Below are 21,095 nucleotides of genomic sequence, written 5' to 3' on the forward strand. Positions count from 1 at the left end.
AGCTGTCAAGCATGGTGGTGGACGGGTGATGATTTGAGTTTGGAGCTAAAGCTTGGCACAGACACTTTAATTCAACAGGCCGACGAAACCCAAGCACACCAACAAATCTACAACAGAATGGCTGAAAAAGAAAAGAATCATGGTGTTGTAATGACCCAGTCAAAGTACAGACCTCAACCTGATTGCAATGCTGTGGCAGAAACTTAAAAGAGCTGTACGTGAATTCATTTCAATACCTTCAGTGAAGTGAAGCAACATTGTAAAGAGAAGTGGGGCAAAATTCCTCTACAACAATAAAGTCACACAGAAAAGGATTACTTCAGGTTGTTGCTGCTAAAGGTGGTTCTGTTGAATCATAGGGTCTACTTTTAATGGGCTTGCACAGAGTCCTATGACTTCTTTCATATGTACATGCACAGCTACCTAACCTATCAACAGTATACACAACTCTACTTTGCTAAGCACACTAAATAACCTTGTCATTTTAGTAACTCCTAAAATCTTCTTCACTTGCAGAAATTCTGACTTCATCAGAAATTTCCCATGACAGCAAAAGATAAAGATTTGTGGCCCTTTGACCCCATCAGAACTGTGTCAGTGATTTCTCAATTGCCCGATTTCTTTGGGTCCTGAAACAGCAGCTCTGCAGGGTTTCATTTGTCATTCTCAAACTTTTTTGGCATGTTCCTCCCAGAAGCCAAAAACCTTTCCACCCCACAATTTGCTTCAAGTACTGACAATGAAAAAGTATCTGAGCTGACCAATCTGTGGTTTGTTTTATTTTCCTGCACACTGCACCTTTGCATGGACCTCCCTTCCCCCCGTTACTCTCCGTGGCAGCCCACTCCAGCAGCACAGCGACTAGGTTCAGTTCAGGCCTCTGAGCATTTTTTTTTCACCCACTCACTCTGTGTCACCATTCACCAACTTTATCTTCCAACTGCAGCCTAGCCTAGCCTGCATTTTAACCTTTACCTGTTCCTGTGTGAAATGCACCTGTAGGTGTACAGGAGAGAGAAAGAACAAATATTTTTATCTTTAAGGTGGGGTGAAATACTGGGCGGGACTCCACAGTGTGACACACCTCTGCTTGTCAAGGCTTTCATACTTCAGGGTGAGTAAGATACCTCTAGTCACACTAAGGCTCGAGACAGGTTTTGGTTTCTGTAGGATCAAACGTACACAGCTGTTAACTTCAAGATCCAGGCACTGGAAGTATACCAAGTTACGGTAAGTTGATTTGACATCTATTTCCAGTCTCTCACATCTCAGATCTTTCATTATTTGACTCTCAAATACATTTAGATGAGTATGGTAATTAATTTTGTTGTATGTTGTATATGTTTCTTGGTTACTCGTAGTAATTTATGAAGGTGTAACTAAACAGTCACCAGTAATTCAGTATTTTTCATTTCAGATTTTGAAGGTTTGCTTATGAAAATGTACTAAAATCAAAAGCACTGTGGACACTTGACTTAATTGTGACTTAACCTGGCATGATTGTGTTAATCTTCTTACCTAACATCAACAACACCACAACTCTTTCTGTCAAATCTATACAGTTAAGTTGCGCACATAGAATATATTTTGTAAAAACATAGTGGATGGATGCTAAGTAAGGCTTTGTTTAGATGTAGAAATGTTTCCTTGATTCAAAACAGTACTTTTACTTATAGTTTGTGCACAAATCATCATGCTTACCGCTCTGTCCCAGTGTTCATATGTTCGTACAACACCAGGCTGGCACCGGGTGCTTATAAATGTGAGGTTAAGTGATTTTTTTTTGTGGGCAGAGTTCTTAAGTGAAACCATGTAAGTTATACCAAGTGTTTGCTGTCTTTGATGCCGGTGACTCTTGTTCAGTGGTCACTGAGAAACAGAGAGGTTGGTATCATACTTTGAACTGTTACCAGACAGGTCGGGCGGCTCGCTCGCTCAGTCACTCACGCAGCAGAATCCTGTGTTACTGAGGCAGAGCTGGGATAGACAGACGTAAGCTGGAAAAGGGGAGGGGCAGGGCAAATTTGAATGAGGATATTTCTTTTGTGAGTAAGTCTGTTTAGCTTTAGGAAGTAGGAGCTGCTGATAACTTGTTAAAGCAACACCATCGTTACTCTCTCCATCTACAAATGTCACTCGTAACTCTGTCCAGAATGTGTTTCTGAGTGGTCCTGGTATTCTGCTTCCTTTTCTAGGTCTGTGATTTTTTAGGAAAGCTGCTTTATCTTACACATCCCCAGCTGACAGAGTGGACAAAAGATGACAAACATCACTCGACATCTTGTCACAGTGAGTGCCTTCCCTTGAGTGATGTTTTTATCTTGCATTTTTCCTCATGTGCTCATTCTTCCTCATTACTTTGCAGCACCTTCTGACGTTCTCGCTGCAGAACGGGGAAGTGCAGAGCGTTGAGGAAGCTCAGAACCGTCTTTCCTTCCTGGCTCAGAATAAAAAGCTATGGAGTCAACAGATGTACCTGGATGTAGGAGCAGGGGGCATTTATCTCAGAGACGTACAGAGTCAGGTGAGGGCAGGCGCGTGAGTGTTAGCAGGTTATGAGCGGCTCAGTGGATGATGAAGAGATTTAAATGTGCTCAGCTGTGAAATACCACACATATTTGCATCCACAATGACCATCAGTTCTATCTACCCTTGCAGGACGAGCTGGAGAGCTACGCCTTCAGATCCATCTTCCGCTGTGAAGCTCCTAACACAGAAAAACACTTCCCATCCCTCCTTATGTTAGTCTGCCAAGGTGCAGATCAGAAGAAGCCGGACATCCACTTCTTTAACTGTGAAACGGTGAAGGTGAGTGCTGACGGCACGAGGAGTTTCCCCAAGTGTTGTCCTGGATGAGTCATAGGGTCTATTTGCATCAGGTTTTACCAGTGATGCCACTTACATGTTGTCATTTTAAACAGGCAGAGCAAATCTGCGACGAAGTCACGTTGGCAGTTTCGACTTCCACCGCCAGCAAGAGTAAGCTGCCCCCTGATGACCACAGGTACAGTGACTGTCATAATCACGCACCCACGGAAGTGCATTTCTCGGCACGGTTTTAATGGGAGAGCATGCTTCTGTGTTCACAATCACATTGCATGGGTGGAGTTTAATTGGCAGCCACAAAAAGGAAACTCAGACCCACATCCCATTTAAAGCAGTTTGATTTTCGCCGTCTTTGTCATTATGTCGCATTTTTCCACTGAGTCAAAGCAGCTTTGTGTTGCCATCCACCTGTGTGGAGGCAGAGAGAGGGAGGACAAACAGTATAAACAGCTGAGAGAGAGCAAGCGAAAGACTCGTTCTACCGGTTTCTACATAACTTAAGAAGGTGTGACAGAGATAGCAAGGCCATTGTGACGGAGAGTAGAGAACGCAAAGGGAGCAGAGGCGAAGGCTCCAGGCGTAATCTGGCTTTGAGAACATTTCTATTTAAAGGACACGTGAAGGGCAGAGACATGTGGTAAGAGACACAGCAGGAGCCTTTTGTATTTACATCTGAATTTAATTAATATTTCTAAAAAGGTGAACTCATCACTGTTAGGTTACTTGCATTTTTTTGGATAAAAAAGTGAAGGCAGACTCACTCTTTTTATTGCTTGCTAATGTAACGTGTTTGTGTTTAGCGTGGAAACGAGTACGCAAAATTAGGATGTTCACTCTTTCTTCATGGTCGGATAAGGGCTGGAGGATTAACTCTTTACCCCTTGTAAGCCTACTGGGAGTAACCTTCGAAGCTCCTTTCTGTCATATTTCAGACCTGCTTATTGGACAAAAATGACTGGGTTTGCATTAGAAGTTAGTGAGAGTGGTCCCTGTTTACGGAGCTACCCTTGGAAAAACCTGGAAACTGTTCTACTGGTCGTAAAACCACATCTTTATTGATATATACTGAGGTGTCAAAACCCATCATTAAGAGTGCTGGGGAGGTCTTCAGATGTCTTCTTTATAAGGGAAAGAGTTAAATCTTAGAAATGCCGCGTTGATTTAGGAGTGCACTGCACTCATAGAGCTGTTTGGAGCTCTTACCAAGAGGATGCTGCTGTTACGGCATTAAATGTGAGCTTGTTAATATGACTTCTCGAGCCCTTGCTGAAGGGCGTTTCATTTGCTGGTGCTGAGTGTACACCTGCACCATCATCAACAAAAACACTGTTATCGCCTTTTAACCCGTAGTGCTGTGTTGTGGGAGAAGCACTCAATCTCTCCTCTCGCCCCGCAGGCTCAATCAGAGTGGAGGAGATATGTTGGACCCCTATAATATACCAAATCCTCCCATGCTGCATGCTCCTAATCCCCCACCTGTCAACCCTCCACCTTACCCTGGACCCAGAGGTAAGAAAAAAAAAGAAGACTTCTTTCTCCACATGCATGCCTGTTCAGTAGTGCTTCAGAATGATTCAGAAGGGTTGGGAAAGTGAGCGGGAGGAAAGGAGAGAAGCGACAGGTATTCGAGGCAAACGTCTCTCCAGAGCACAGAGATGGCTTTGTCAGCTTGTGTTTGTGAGAGGGTGGCTTTGGGAAGTGCAGAGATGAATGAACATGGATAAACTGAGTCCCCTGCTCTATTTCACGACAGCAAATGGCGGACCTGATATCTCTTTCCTGCGAGCGGAGAGAGAAGTGGTAAGCCAGCTCATCTCTTTTGTGTCTTTTGTCGCCACTTTTGGCTGCTTTTCATGTAACGAAGGCAATTCTTCTTTCCTCAGGGGATCCTTAATCACTGTTTCGACGACATCGAGGCCTTCATGGGCAAGCTGCAGCAGACTGCTGAAGCTGCAACGGTGCTGAACCAAAGAAAGAAGAAGAAGAAGAAAAGTAAAAAGCAAAGCACTGAAGGTAAGAAGGAGATGCATAGATTTCTCCAGTTTCTCTAGTTTGAAGCAACATATCCACCAACTGCTGTTATATTTTGTTCCCAAACAACAGACGAGCTACTCGCCACGAAAGCTCGCCCTCCACCAGATGGGGAATTCGTTGATATCTTCCAGAAATTCAAATATTGCTTCAGCCTCTTGGTATGTATACCATCAAGTCCAGCTTCATTATTTGCTTACTCATGGCAGCTGCATATTCATCGCCTCTGTTCATTTCTCAGGCTCGCCTGAAATCAACCATCACCAATCCTTCTTCAGAGGACCTCATTCACCATGTGTTCAAGCCTCTGGATATGGTGAGTCAGGGTTATAAACTCTACCTCAGCAACTGTTGTTGCTATTGCTGTAAATATGAGGTGTTGTCTTTCACTGCAGGGGAGCATGACCAACCTCTTCAAATAAATCCATGTGACACGTAATGCCATGCGGGGGCAAAGTCAACGGGGGGTAAATGCCTAGACTCAAAAGACACATTCTCTGCTTGAAGGCCCAATGAGGCAGCGTTTTTGTTCATATTAGTGGACATCAGTGCAGAACTGTAAGCATGTGTCATGTCAAAATAATGGAAAGTCTTCAGAGTAGTTCAGCGATGTTGTCAGAAGCTACAGCTTCTATTCAGTGTTTACACAGGGCAGTTCCCTGCACAGCGGCCTGATTGAAAATCACCAAAAAATGCAGCATTTGTTTGATCTACGCAGTTTCCTTGGCTGCATTTCTATGCGGGCAGGGGTTGTTGGTGCATATCTCTCAAACATTTGGTTTAGATTTGAGCTTGTCTCGACACCAGAAAGGCCACTTTGTTGTCCCTCGACACCTGTTTTAAATTAGGACATTGGTAAGTTCCATCTGGGAAAAAAAGGTGGGCTATTTCTGGCTGCTTTTTTTAGAAATCAAGTGTCTTTAGATTATCATTTATTTACTTTCATTTCATGGAAATGTCCAATGCCCTTCATTAAAGTATCAACATCACTCATGATGATGCACTGTGAGTTAGCAGAAATTAAAGGAATATTTCAAAGAATGTGCTTTAATTTTTCCACCCAGGTATGAATCAAATAGGGTGAAAAGGGTGTGTTTGATTTGTGTAAACTGACACACCTGAATGGGAACACGCAGCCTCGTCTCTCAAAGACGTGCGTGTGCTTCTTCTTGTGTGCTTTGGCTTTTGTGTGCAGATGTATCCATTAGGCTTTTTACATTTGTTTTTACATCTGCGGTTTGATGTTCGGCTCTCGGGGAGAAGAATTGGCGGTATTGTTGTCGCCGTTTGCCAGAACCATCAGCGATTGTTAAGACTTTGAATGCCAGATCTATTATAGCAGATGTGGGAACATCAGTTCAGTTTAATTTATATAATGCCAGACAATCCCAACAACAACTGCCTTAAGGCGTTTCATATTGGAGGTAAAGAAATTACAATAATATAGAGAAAACTCCAACAATCACATGACCCCTTTTAAAAAGCACTTTAGCAACAGTAGGAAGGAAAAACTGCCTTTTAGCAGGAAGTGACCTCCAGCAGAACCAGGTTCAGGGTGGGGGGGGGCATTTCCTGGTTATGGGTGAGGTGAGGAAGACAGGATAAAAGATGCGCTGATTTTGTTTGATCTGTATGTTGCACAGATGGTAAAAACAACAGGAGGACCGGCTTTCGGAGCCGCCGTGTCCAGCCCTGCCCTGACCAGCTCTGCTGTGTCCCTGCTACAAGATACCCTGACTGAGGAGGAGAGGCAGCTCTGGACGTCGCTGGGACCCAACTGGACACACCCTCGGTCGGTATCAAAGCTCGCCTGTCTCTTACTAGTTGTGAAACCGGTGTTTTATTTTCCAGAAATGTCCAAAGCCAGCACATTAAAAACCTCCGGTCTTGTGTTGTATCAAGCTCAACTGTGGCCACAGCCTTTGGAAAGGGAGCATTGTGCCCCTTTTGATTGTTATGTGTCACCTTTTTACATTTTTGGGTTCACTGAAGATTTTATCTGCTGAAGAGCGACATCTTTGTTTAAATCAAGCAATATTTTTGTACTTTCTTTCTCTTTAAATCATTTGTTTTACTTGTGTTTTGAAAAAAGCAGATTTTTTGAGACAGGAAATTAAAGGCAACGTTTTTTTTATTCATATCCACTTCCATATTTTTATTCTTGGACTGAAAGACAAAAAGTAATCCCCATTTGTCTTCTTCAGTTTTTTGTCACAGGACCTCAGTTTTAGCACACGGGGTGAGGGTCCTATCACTTTAAGCCAAAACTTTTCTCTGATTGGCTGACAGCTGAAGCCTGAGCTTTGAGCCCTCAGGGTTTCATTGAAAGTTTGGCCCTGTTTAATAAAACCCTCCATCAGGCTCCATTGTGACAGTATTTATATAATAAGAAGCATAACAAATCAACTTCAGGCATTTTGGGATTTATTGATTTCTCATGTTAAGAAAAGGGAACTGATGGATTAGCTGTCAAATCTACATAAGGCCTTTTTATTTAATCTTGTAAGCAAGCCTCAAGAGGAAATTCCAATGTCATAATTTCCATCCATGAAAACTGCTTGAATAGCTGTCATAGTTTTGGTTGTTGAGCTCACTGAAGGCCAAGGCAGTGACTTGTTCTGCTCTCTCAGCTCTCAGCTCCGAGGGCCTGTAGCTCCATACACCCCCGTGTTCTTTGATGGCTGGAAGCCAGAAACCATGAGGCCTGACGGGCAGGTTTGGGAGGATCCGGTCGAGTCACAACACAAACTCGAAACCCTTCGAGAAAAACAAGAGGTGTGGAATACTTCCATAACGTGATTTAGAAGTCATTAATCGTGCATCAGTGGAAACAGTAACTATGGATGAGTGTGTAAAAGGACAAGACAGGGGTTTAACATACTAACGCATGAATAAACCTTAAGTACAGTAAACAGTGGAGATACAGTTTCCGCTTTTTAACGGGTCAGCTCACATTTCTGTCCATCCCTGCTAAAAACGGTATAAGGTGCACAGTTAGTTCTTTGGTTTTTTGAAATAACACCTTAGTTTCTCATTATATTTTTCTACATATTTTATGCCTTTTGTGCTAGCTTGTGTTGAAGTCTAATTTTTTTTTTGATCTCACAGCAACAACCACCTCAGCCACTCAGCCCACCAAACGATGACATGTAAGTCATCTACAAGACATAAATTAATGAACTGCTGTTTTTTTGGTTTGTTTTTAACCTCGACTAAATAAAAACAATGTTCGTGTCGTTTTATCAGAGATTCACTCCCACCGGGGCCTGACAGACTCTACTGCTGCAGTTATGACTTCATTGCCAGGAACAGCAGTGAGCTTTCGGTGCAGCAGGGGGAGACACTGGAGGTAACAGAATCAAACAATCAAACTGTTTGTAAAAGCACACAGTAAAGCAAGTCATTTTATGGCGCACTCAAGGAACCATCATAAAAGTCCTGTCATTCATCGTTTGACAAAAGCTATTTGCAGTGACAGCAACCCTCTGTGTCTGACAGGTGATCGAGTCATCCAAGCGCTGGTGGAAGTGTCGTAATCGGTTTAACCAGGTCGGCTTCGTCCCCTTCAACATCCTGGAGCCCATGGCTCACATAGAGAGCCCTGTCCACAACAAAGCCCCCAGTGTAAGGAAGCAAAAAAGACACCCACCCACATGCATACATAAATCACACAAGCATGGCTTTGCTCTCGTCTGTACGCTCCGTCAGAGCGAATTCATTTTTTTCTGTACTCCACGTTCCTTCAGGTTCCAGCTGCGCCTCCACTTTCCAAGACTCTCACTCTTGCCCCACCCAGCCCCCCTGCTCTGCCCCAAACCACCCCCACCCACTCCCCACAGCGCCCACGCAACTTGCCATCATACAACCAGCATGTACAAGCTGTCGAGGAGAATGACAAAGGTAATGGACTGCAACTTTATGTGTCCTAGACTGTGGCTCTGTAGTGCAGCGGTTTGCACATTTGCCTAACAGGTGAACATTTCCTAATTTGATTCCTGGAAGAGACACAAATCCCTTCGTGGTTGCGTCAGGAAGGGCATCTGGTGGAAAAATCAAATCAAGGATGCAGAGTCTAAAATGCTGTGGCTCACCTCCCCTCTGAATAGAAGAGCAACTGCTTCTTACTCTTGCTTTATAAAAAATACACTTTATTGTATTAATATATATATTCCTCTATTTTATTTGTAGCAATGTTACTAAGAATAAAACTGCATAAACAGGGAGCTATTCCATGCAACTCTAAAGCTAAAGATACAAAAAAAGTGAGAGGCTACTCATAACTCATCACCTAATTATGGATTCATTATTTTGGATTCAAACCATGTTCACATGTTTTAAGATTAACGTTTGAGCTTTGTTTTTCCTCCACTGAGTCCTGCATTTATGTTATCATTTGAGCATGAGAGTGACCGTTACTTCTTTAATCTCCAAACTTTCCAGTCACGCTGGTCAATGATGAGCTGCTCCAGAGGCTGACGAATGGAAAGACCAATCTGAACAAGCCCCTCGTCATCCCTCGCTCTGCAGACACCTCCCTCCCCCTTGACTACCACTCTCCTCCAGAGGAGGTGGCTGAGTGGCTCAGAGGGAAGGGCTTCAGCGAACCGTAAGTGACTGCAGATAAACCATGTTTTGTGTATAAGCAGGGAATGCTAGCTCTACTTGTGTGTTTTGCCATTACAAGGATGAACGCAGCAGCTCCACCAGAGTATCCTCTGAAGTCCATTATGTTTTGTGTCCCTCAGGACAGTGTCATGTTTGGGTGTGCTGACAGGCGCCCAGCTGTTCTCTCTCAACAAGGAAGAGCTGAGATCTGTGATTCCAGAGGAGGGTGCCAGAGTGTACAGTCAGCTTGCTGTGCAAAGATCACTGCTAGAGGTAAGCCAAAAGGGAACTGCTATATCTTTAAAAAGAAAACCAAATCAAAGCCTTCAATATTAACATTTTTAAGGGTTTCAGGAAAACTAAACATGATCATTTTTGGCAGGGTGCAAAGACACAATTATGAGCGTAATCTGTGATTTACTTAGAGCAGGGGTGTCCAAACTTTTTTCGCTGAGGGCCACATACATAAAAATATAGGAGGGGCTGGGCCACTTACTAGAAATTAGGTATATATGTAGCCGCTAAACTGGTGACCTAAATCTTCGCCACCACGTCTATATACATACAAGCATAAGGGGAGAGAGTGAATCAGCGCTCGGAGTACGGACACTGGGCCGGCTTTAAACACACCATTTATTTTTTAGAAGAAGAACAGCCAGAATCACAAATAGGAGTTAAAATCCCCACTATACAATAAAAAATAAATGTTCACAACCCGCTAAAAGTCCTGCCGGCAGAGATTAAAATACAATTAAAAAATCAAAGCTAAATGAATGTCCTTTTTATACGATAAGAACTTCCCCCCCCAGAGTCCTCTATTCCCAATGTCCAACCACACACACTCGGGCAAATGTTCCTTAGCTGAAAGAGACAGAAGGGGGCCCCTCTTCCAGGATGGGGAAATCTCGACGGCAGAAGGCCAGGGAGGAGGCTCCCATCCCCACCTGGCAGCGCATGGCCGTGCAGTCCAGCCGCTCTCCGCGTCCGCACACGGCTTCCCTCATAGCCCGGCCCTGATACAGGCAGAGGCGTCCCCTCTGCCTTCTGTGGATTTCACACATCGCCTCCCGCTGTTACTATTCTGTCCGTCGGAACTGGATCGCCGGAAGTCTCGCAACGCCTCACAGGCAGGCCAGTCCTTCTATACATGTGCTCGTCTGCACCACACGTTCGGTTTCCTGTTCTTCGCTGTTCATGTGTCTCTCTCCCGTCTTTGCGCACACCATCTCCCTTAAGTCCGTTTGGCGGCCAATAGGTCACCTCGGGGGCACGCCCCCACCTCACAGGTGCACGCAATTATCTGTCCAATCCACAGTGGAATAAAAAAGAATGCTATACAGCGACACAAAACACAGTATAAATATGGGGATAAAATCATGCAATAAGAACATCAATAAACAATCATGCAATAGCACTATAACAATAAAACATGCAAATAAAATCACTATGTAGCAATACACAGTCTGATTCAAAACAAAATATAAAAAACACAATTTTCCACTGTGTGACATATAACCTTAACTTTACTGTATTAAAAATCACTTAAAAGTGGTCAAATGTGTTATATTGTTGAATATAATTAAAGACAAAACTGCCTTCATCACAGCTTTCCATAAATGGATCTTTATTGATTTATTCAGAAAAAGCTTTGGTAGCTCATTCTCAGAACAGCAGCAGATTTCTTCTTGGACAGAAGATTTACAGCACAGAGAAAAAACAATAAAGGGGAAAATGGGACGGGTACATTTCAAGTTTGTTATTTACGTTATTAGGCTTAGCAAAACATCTATTAACGTTCGTTTGAAACGATTATCAACATTAACAGACTGAACTGGACTTAATAACATGAGTCCATATAATTTTAGTAAATTATTCTGGTGAGTATCAGCTGCGCTGGGTATGTAAATCGGGCCATCCAGCCGCGGTGCTGATCGTACGCCACTCGTGCCAAAAATCCAGACAAATGTCACTTGATCAAGGAGCAGATCTGCATCAGAGGAGATCAGCTGACTTTGTGTGTGCGTGCGCTGTGCACAGCGGTGTGTACTCTGTGTGTTAACATGAAAAACGCATATAAGAAAGTGGTGCGCAAAAGCAGGGTAGTGACAGAATTGATGCGCATTATTGATATTTGAAGATGTGCACCTGCACATGCATGCATATTAACACACGTGTACTGTGGAATATATTTTTTACTCACCTAAAGCGCTCGTGCTCTCATCCACTCCCCGCAAAAAATTAGCAGCTGTGCGGTGTCTGTGGCATCAGTGCTCGGATCGCATGCGATGGAGTAAAAATCAAAAGCACAGCTTTATCAGACAGTTGCAGTTTAATGTTGGCTGACAGTCTTCAGTGCGTCGCACAACTGTATTTCTGGACATGCTGACGTTGTTGAAGTCCTGCACTTTTTTCGGGCACATTATTTCGGTGACTTTAACGAGGCAGCGTTTTATGAGGTCTCCATCTGAAAAAGGCTTGCCATGTCCTGCGATGAGTTGGGCGACCTGATAGCTGCTATTGGAGCCTTTTCCTGGACAATTTCAGCACGAAAAAAATACTGTTGCTGACCCCGCAGGATAGCTACCCTTTGCTTTAATTTCTGCTCAGCTCAGCACCAGTGTAGGATGCATAGGCCTGATGTTTGGTTTCATAATGACGTCGTACATTATACTCTTTCATAACTGCCACAGTTTCAGTGCAGATCAAACAGACACACGTCCCCTTGAATTCTTTGAAGAAATATTCACTTTCCCACCGTGTCTGAAATTTTCTGCACTCACTTTCTACCTTTTGCTTCTTTGGTTCTGCCATGTTTGGTATCTTGGGGGTAAATTTCTTCTGTGATTGTCCTTTTTGGTGGAGCAACTGCCTTGATCAACAGCAGCTCCCCCTGGTGTTAAAACTAAGAAGTGCAATAAACTCAAGCAAAAGTTGAAGTGCGGGCCATTTTCTATTCTATTTATAAAATTACTTGCGGGCCAATTAAAACTGGACCGCGGGCCGCAATTGGCCCGCGGGCCGGACTTTGGACATGCCTGACTTAGAGGTACTTACTTACATTTAACATATTTTCATTCATCTTATATCTTTCATGCTGAACTGAGAACATTTTATATGTTCGGATCAGCAGACAGTCTAATCCAAACAGAACAAGATTCTTATTTTCAAGTCCAACTTGCCATCCAGATTGCCCTGCAAGAGTCTTATAATTCAGGAAAAGATTAAGAGACATTAAAAATGCAAAAGTGTAGCATATTTTATGTATAGATAGATAGATGGATAGATGGATAGATAGAACGTGGTCTTGGGTGATGGTGAAATGATAATAATCTTTTTTGTTTTTACTCTTAATGTTTTTGCCATATATATATATATATATATATACATATATATATACATATATGGTAATTAAGGCCAACATAATTATTTTGGCTTTTATCGGCTTTTATCTCTAGTTTTTGTGAGATTTGTCCCATATTTTGTGTGTGCTGACAGGCTATTAAAAAAAGAAAAAATATGTATTCTGTATGGATTTCACAAAAAATGTCATTGTTGAGCAGAAGGCCTGGACTCGGTAGCACGAGGTTTAAATTACTGTAAACAGCTGATACTTTTCATCTCATAGCTACACAGTCTAAATTGATTTCTACTTTTTACAGGACGCCAGAAGGGCCACAGAGCTGGAGGCAGTCATGGAGAAACAGAAAATGAAGGTCGATCTGAAGCTGGAGAGCAGTACATTGTGAGGAACAGCATCCACATCGTGAAGAGCGTTACATGAAGGACTGTGTTTTCCCGTCCCCAGAGACCAAACACGTGGCAGTAACTTGGCTATCTAACATTAAATCACGCCACGAGGGTCATTACGGTATTATTACCTGATGTCAAAACCGAGCTTTCTGCCAGCAAAATGAGACGTGGGATTTTAATATAACCAGGTGCCATGCAAACTAAAGGGGACTGATTTTGCTTTTCCTTATTTTACGCCATATATGTACAGTTACAGTGTTTTTTGTGGATGCTCATATTAAACATGGACAAAGTTTCAGAGATTGGGGCACGTACAAGTAAAGCAGGAGTCAAAAGGTCAGATTTCAGAGGGCTCCGCCAACTTTTAGGCATTTTTTTTCCTACTCTTGGCTTTGTATAATAGTGCAAATATAATATACCTCAGGTACACACTCAGGCTGTTTAAACCCTCTGATTGCAAGGGCCAGCCAATCAGAAGAAGGCTGGGTTAAAGAGAGGGGAAAGGAAGCTAGAGTGGTTTGTTCCAGGATGAACTGAGGTGTTGGACTAAAGCCCAGTATAAGAAAAATAAGAATTAATCTGAATTGTGAATCTTGCAGTGGTTCTCCAGTAGAATGCAATAAATCTAAAAAATGGAAAAGAGCGTAAGAGATCCCCCTTAAATATTTTAACACTGAAGTGCCTTGTGTTTGCAATGCATGTTCATTTTAGTGTGACAGCTGTCTTCTTCTCTGCCTAATTAACTTAAATGAAATGTATTTATCTTTGTAATACACATTTGTAAAAATTCAGCCATTAGTAACACATCTTAACAATGACACGACCTTGTCAACACAATTCAACACACAATAAAATTTCAAATGGTGCTTTTTTTCGTTTTTTAATTGAGACTTTAAAGAAAGGTTTCCAGCAGAACAAACAGATATGACTTCACACATTAGGTAAAGTAGTGCATCCATTAAAACCTGATCGCATTTAATCATATTGGAGAAGAAATCTGTCCAAGTTGGGCCAAAAAATGTTTAAATTTGTCACTCAAAGGTAAGTAGATCTGAACTTGATCATTTCTGAACCTACTGCTTCACATGCCGACACAAATTCTAAAGATATTGTTTATTTGCAGTATGTTAAAAAGAAATCAAGATAGAAAGAAATGATAAAGAGACTTGCCACCAATACAGATCAGATTTTACTTATACTGAAGAAAGTCACCTGTAACCTGATCACTTATAATAATAAAAAAAAGACAAAAAAGGGAGGCAAGTTGGATACTAATGCTAACATCTTTAAAACCTTTGAATTTGAAACTTTAAGTGGGTTTTAGAGAACTAAGTACTGAAAACCATTATGTAGACAGACATTCGAGAACTGCACTGAAACAGCGAAACGAAATCTTCAAGGAGGGAGATGAGGAGGGAAAAAAACAAATTAAAAAAAACTACTTGACAAGACTAGGCTTTTTCAGACAATTAGTCAGCCTAGAATATATTTACAGACAGATTTTTTTTTTTTTATTATTTATCAAAAGACCATCAGATAATAATAAAAAGAACATGGACCAGTCACATTTTTATGCTCCAGTCCAGCAGATCAGTTCGCCTTTTCTAGTGGACACATTTCAGGGCAGTAACAAGACAAGGGATGGACTGGATACAGACAAGCCACCGAGTTACAGATGTGGGTATTAAGAGTACACTCCACTACTGACCAATAACCCGCCAAATCCAAAAACAATCAGATGTATCTGATGCTATTTAAAAAAAACAAGAAAAAAAAAGAAAGGGAAAAAAAACAAACTCCATTTTATACTTGATAGTAGGTGTGCACTCTGGCTGCACTAAAGCAAAGAAAGGAGGCAGGCGGGAACACATGGGGGTGGGGGTGGGGGTCAAGGCAAGGGCTGTGTTTAACATTAGGATATTATAAATGGACAGACGGGAGGAGGCTGTGGCGTTGTCGTCATGGATGGAGTTTGGTCTTCAGAGGTCCCCCATGTCTCTGTCGTCTGCCCTGCGGGAATCCGACCTGCCATTCATACCATCCCTTCTGTCTCGCTCCCGTGACCGGTCTCTGGAGGAGCGATCACGGTCCCTGGACGAGCGCTCTCGATCTCTGGACGACCTGAGTGACAAAACGATATGAATATTAAGGTTAGTAACACAGAATCAAAAGAGCAGTTGAAAAAAAGACAAGAATTGTATGTGTAAAATGCCAAAACACAAGCTTGAGCTGGATAAAGGACTCAAAAAAAAAAGCCCATGTAATTGTTGTTTCCTTTTATTTTCACTGACTTTTCATCGGTGACGCAATCAGTGTCCCACAGATCGCCATGTGTTTGCTTAGCTTCTTTCATGGGCGTATAGATTAAGAAGGGTTTTCGTCTGTGTTTACTTGTGTCTGGAGCTCTGCTCGTGGCTGTGACGGTGTCCTCGGCTGCGTGAGCGGGATCGGCTGCGATGCCGCCTCCTCCTCTCCCTAGAGCGTGAGCGGGAACGGCGCCTGTCTCGTGACGAAGAGCGTGAGCGTCTCCTTCTGCGGTCACGAGAACGGGACCTGTCAAAGACAGCAGACGGCATATTTCGTTAGCTCACTTGAGCAGAACAAATCTGACTCATAAAAGACTGGAAAGAACTAACTGACAGATCGAAGAGGGAGCTTCCTTACCTTCTGTGCTCTCTGCTCCGTGATCTGGTCCTATAAAATAAAACCACAGAGTTAAACAGTAAAACACGCACTGCTATAAATGTCATCTGAATTTTAACATCGGCACTCACCTCCTCCTCATCCTTTCCTCCTTCTCCCTTTCTTCTCGTCTCTTTAAGCGCTCCTGATTCCTCTTCTCTTGCTTCTCGACCACAGTTTTCTGATAAAAATAAATAAATCAAATCAAATCAAAACAAACAAATATCTAAAGCCTTGACATCATCTTCCCTTTCTTGTGCGTATTCAGCCCCATGTCACTCATGTTTTTATGAGTTGGCTGTAAACAAGGTATACACACCTTTAGTTGGTCCAGCTTTTCTCTGATCTGAATGAAGCCAAGGTGAAGCTTCCCGCCAAAATGGTCAGCCAAACGACGGTCGTTGTCATGGAGACCAAGGTAAGCAGAGCACACCTCACACACCCGAAGCTTCTGCTGCTGAAAGCTTGAGGCTGGCATGGAGTTTCTGTATTCTTCCTGAAAAGGTTCAAGAGGGAATACAGGAGACAGCGAGATGTCAGAAGTTCAGAGAATTAAGAGACGGAAAGCACCACAAGCTTGAAGCTCTAAGAGCTCATTCCTTACCTCTGCATCCTTCTTCTTCGTGCGGACCTTTTCCACCTCTTGCAGGACTTTCTGAGCCTCATCCACATTGCCCTCAGCTCCGAGCTGCTCAGCCTTGGCCAGGAGCTTTCCTATTTCCTCATTCAGCTCATGCACCTTCTCTGCCTGCAAAACAGCCACACCAACACAAGCGACACCTGTTATGTTGAGCGAAAAACACACTGACAGGGTTCACTGGATGTTGCGTAACGAAAGCCAGACTTTACGAAGCATAAAAATGTTGCATCATTCACCTTTGCTGCCACCTCTGCACTGATCTCTTCTTGGGTCTCAGCCAGGCGCTTCTTAGCCAGTTCTGTCCTCCGATCACAGTCCACAATAAAAGACTCTAGGTGATCCACTGCCTGTAGGAGCAAGACCTTTTATTAACACACTCAGCAGTCACTTACTTTCTTGTTTTGATTTGCACTCGCACCGTTTCAAAAACACTTTTGGCACAGATGGTGCTGACTTGCAAGACAGATAGATAGATAGACGCTTTATTGATCCACAAGGGAAATTATTGCGTTACAGCAGCAAGATAAAGAATACAAATAATACACTTTAACTATGTTTATATATTTATTGTCAAGTAAAAGTGTCACAAGCGCATGCCCAGGGCCTTAAACCGTGAGAAAAAGCAATTTTTTTTTAATATGCACAACACTGATAAGAAAAACAAAGAAAATAAAACATATAAATGAGTTAAAGAAAAGTGAAAAGTCTAAGATTATTTATTAATGCAAGTTGCACAGTCTGCACACAATAAATCAGGGAAACAGTTGCAAGAATGTATAAAACATAAACGTGTGTGGAATCTGAGGCATGACAGGTATGTTCACCTGTCGCGGAAAGAAGAGATTCAGCACTGTTTTTGAAAGCGGGGTTAAATCATTTTAAGGGAGGAGTTCTGCTGCCTCAGTCGTGTGGAGTGGAGCGTGTGAGATGGGCTGTCCATGATGGAGAGCAGTTTGTTCAGTCACCTCCTGTCCCTCACTCACTCCAGTGCCTCCAGATTCTGGCCAATAATCGTTCCAGCTTTGTGGAACCATTATTGCCCCCACCACCACCACTAAGTCAGCTACAAAGCCAGCAACTTCAACCAAATTCTACATTGAAGACATCTCCATTATTAATAAAAGGAACTTCACTTACATCGAGCTCAAAGAATAGGTCTCTCTCCTTGGAGGCAATTTCATAATCAGCCCGAAGTGCCAGGTCATGGATCTTAGTGCACTCCCCCAGGTCCATGCGCTATCACCAAAAACACAGACAGACATGAGTTATGTTGCATAAACTCAAATATAAAGAAATTATAATGTAAAAAAAAAAAAAGGACTGGAAAGTTAAAGACACTTGGGTCAAATCTGAAGCTCGTCTAACTTACAGTTCCAGAGAGGATGTCATGTGGGCAGCAGTTGAGAAGGTGACTTTTGCAGACTCGCTCGTCAGTGAACTTGACCCTCTGCCGCGTCTCATCCCCTGAAACAGCCCAAAAGAAGAACCAGTGAGACAGCCCTCACATACTCGATAACAGTGGCGAGGTATCCAGTGCTTCAATATATATTAATGTAATTGTACTACATACCACAGTTCCATTTAAATATTTTGTACCCATCCAAATGAATCAAAACTATTTTGTATATTGCTGCTTGTCAGGGTTTTCATTGTACTTTATTAGTGTAACATTACAGGTATCCATTAGTAGAGTAAATGTGCCTCTACTGGACTATATTAATGTATTAATGCAGTAATAAAGGTTGCTTTGTATGTGTGTGGTACTTTTTTCTTATCCTTAGTGCTTACCTTACCCAAGCCTCAAATGTGTTATTATCAGAGCCTCAACTCAGTTAACTTGTTATAAGGCTCAACGCCCACTCTGTAAATATGGAGGGTCAAAGGATTGGGCTGGCAGGGGTGCAACATAACATTATAATAATACAATTTAGGTTTCAGTTAAGTCGTGTCAAGTACAACAGCTACCTTAATGTTGCATCATTTTCATTAGAAAATGGAAGATGGCCACAAGGACTACAAATAGAGATTTTAAAATTTAAATCAAATGTTCCAGCCAAGCCTTTATTTATAACTGTGAACATTCAAAGGAAATTCAAAACAAGGATGCAAAAGAAATCCAAGGAAAAAAATTTAGGTTATACACACTGCGACTTGCACCACATACTGTACCCTTCTGCATCTTCAAGACCTCAGCTGCAGAATTTTAAACCCGCTGTAGAAAAGTATAAATGGGAACAGTTTTCTTGCGCACACCTGTAGTAAGAAGTTGGGAGTCATACACAAGTCAGATTGTAAATGCTGTGTGCAAAGTTTTTTTTTTTTTTTCTGTGTGTGGACTGACTGCTAAAATTGCCTTCTAAAAACTGACGTGTAATCGAAAACTGCTCGTTTGGACTGCGACCAGACGTCTTAGCTCAAGCTGTGTGATACTACTTCAAATAGTAATACTAGTGCCACTGAAGATTTACCCATTTGTGTGATTTTTTTTTTTTTAAGAAAAAAAAAAAGGCTACAATAACTTCCGGAAGGCAAACAAATTGTTTGGATATTCACCATAACAGCTTTAAAAATTATGTGTGACTCACGGCTCGATGAACATGAGGCTTTTCTGCAACTCCTTTGCAGATTGATGTAGGCTGGCAAAGATACACTGAACCTTAATGAATAAAATAAAGGGGCCACAATTGTTCAGTCTGTATGCAACAAAAGTATGGGAAGAATTTGATATCATATCTCATCACACATACACCCACAAGCTCACCACACAAATTCACTCTTACTCTAAAGCTCAACTTGTTAAAAAAAAAAGAAAAAAGGCTCAGAGCTCCAAATTTTACACAACCAGCTGTCAGAATAAAATATTTATAAAACGGCAGGGCTGCAAGAAACTGTAGTCAGACCTGACAGCTGATATATATATATATATATACACACACACACATACATTTAAATTACGCTTCTTCAGGCGTGTATTATACATGTTTTTCTACCGTTGCACAGCACCATTGTTACAGGTTATGCTGCATCTATTTATTCTACTCTAATATGCTGCTGTAATGATGTATTACACTTTCAATTAATCCCAACTATGGGACTAAATCGGGTTATATTATTTGCCAATTAATGTTTGTATCCAAATGGCTGGGACCTAGTAAAAAACAAAACACTTCATTTAGGACGTTTTTCCACTCATTACTACAATAATCAAAAGTCACGAGCAAAGTATTGTACTCAGGTTCTTCTTAAATAAAATCTTTTATCGAGTTAATCTCATAACTGTTTTATTATCAAGTATATGAGCTAAAACATTTTGTTCCTTTAGAAAAGTGGTTCATTTTGCTTTTAGCAGTACTGGCAGACCGACTACAAGTTAAGGTCTGTTTATCGTTTAACCCTTGTTTGGTGTTAGATTACTCTTTATTTAATCAATACAGACATAACGACTAATGCAAAGATACTTAATCTCACAGGTTTCTGACAGGTTTACTTTATCTCAAATCCAAGCAGTACTGACCACATACATGGAATTCACCTGTAAGAGCACAGTTATGAACAAACGTGATACTCGTTTTAGTGACAAAATGTAATAAAGAAATATCTATCAGAAAATATGGGTGGAAAAACATTTTTATCCGAAAATATATTATCCAAGATATACATGGGGTAAGTTTACAGTGTTACGTTATTGTAAGCAAGGAAGGAAGAATACTTTTTCTCCTTCTAAACACTGAAAACCCAAACACCGCACAAGGGTTAAAATTATGTCAATTAAACTATATAAATATGCCGTATAAATACAGTAGATATACTTACTACTATTAAAAATAACTAACGTCAGGAATATATTCTTGTACACTGTCCAATGCTTCCTAGCTTGGCGCCTCACAGTCCACAACAAGTAGCTAGGTTTAGCTAACGCACATTACAAGCTAGGAATTTAGTAAAACCTAGAAGTAATAAAAGGGAAACTACAACCTATTAAACTACGATGAGCCACGTTGGATGCAAACATTAAATCCTCACATTAATCCTTAACAGGCTGCCTGAATATAACGTTACTTTGTCCCACAGCCCTCTGCAGTACATCCATTCATGCAGCTCTGTCCATCACACGCCAACACAAGCCAGCCACAGCAGTGGCTCCATCTTGGCTAGCTAGCTAGCTAGCTCGGCTAGCATGCTACAGCAACTCACCGTCCCTCGCTGTTCCCATCAGCTGGTCGAGCAAAGCTCTCATTTGAGCTTGGGCAGACATTACTGTTGTTCTTCCGTCGAAAGCGTTAGATAAAAGTCAATCAACTTGAAAACTGTTCCTCTGTTTGATCGGCTTATTTGAGAATTTATTTATCCAAGCATCTCCTTTGCCGTTTCTCCCTCTATTTCTTCAACTCGCCCGTTTCCGTCCAATATCCGGGAAATGACGAAACTATTCTGTAGCCTCGCTAAACCAGGAAGTCCCCAAATTCCGACTGAAATGTGCCAATCGAAACGGCCAAGTGCGAGTAGAACAACCAATCACAGCCCGTTTGCCGGTAGGCCCTGAGCTAGGACTATCAGGCAA

At 41.9% G+C, this 21,095-nt stretch overlaps 2 protein-coding genes across 6 annotated transcripts; one reads left to right on the plus strand and one right to left on the minus strand.

Moving 5' to 3' along the window:
- Positions 1-1,112: 1,112 nt before the first annotated feature.
- eps8l1b (eps8 like 1b) lies at positions 1,113-14,078 on the plus strand. The gene is made up of 19 exons (XM_031739338.2): positions 1,113-1,230; positions 2,196-2,289; positions 2,366-2,524; positions 2,659-2,808; positions 2,922-3,004; positions 4,223-4,335; positions 4,580-4,626; positions 4,710-4,839; positions 4,930-5,018; positions 5,099-5,173; positions 6,501-6,649; positions 7,488-7,632; positions 7,966-8,006; positions 8,104-8,206; positions 8,356-8,481; positions 8,604-8,757; positions 9,298-9,463; positions 9,603-9,735; positions 13,122-14,078. The coding sequence occupies exons 2-19, from the start codon at positions 2,260-2,262 to the stop codon at positions 13,206-13,208; spliced, it is 1,980 nt and encodes a 659-aa protein (XP_031595198.1). The 5' UTR covers positions 1,113-1,230; positions 2,196-2,259; the 3' UTR covers positions 13,209-14,078.
- On the minus strand, positions 14,074-20,951 carry luc7l (LUC7-like (S. cerevisiae)). 5 transcript variants are annotated; one of them, XM_039616226.1, is made up of 12 exons: positions 20,729-20,951; positions 19,120-19,190; positions 18,704-18,787; positions 17,904-17,998; positions 17,672-17,770; positions 16,771-16,881; positions 16,499-16,642; positions 16,214-16,390; positions 15,987-16,075; positions 15,877-15,906; positions 15,604-15,765; positions 14,074-15,333 (listed from the first exon to the last, which is right to left on the minus strand). In XM_039616226.1, the coding sequence occupies exons 3-12, from the start codon at positions 18,711-18,713 to the stop codon at positions 15,192-15,194; spliced, it is 1,059 nt and encodes a 352-aa protein (XP_039472160.1). In that variant the 5' UTR covers positions 18,714-18,787; positions 19,120-19,190; positions 20,729-20,951; the 3' UTR covers positions 14,074-15,191. The 5 variants fall into 5 exon arrangements, with proteins under 5 accessions (XP_039472160.1, XP_031595203.1, XP_039472162.1 ...); XM_031739343.2 differs by lacking the exon at positions 18,704-18,787; XM_039616228.1 differs by having other exon boundaries at positions 17,904-18,746.
- Between the last annotated feature and the right edge of the window lie 144 nt (positions 20,952-21,095).

Source organism: Oreochromis aureus, linkage group 8, assembly GCF_013358895.1.
Source record: "Oreochromis aureus strain Israel breed Guangdong linkage group 8, ZZ_aureus, whole genome shotgun sequence".
Lineage (NCBI taxonomy): Eukaryota > Metazoa > Chordata > Actinopteri > Cichliformes > Cichlidae > Oreochromis > Oreochromis aureus.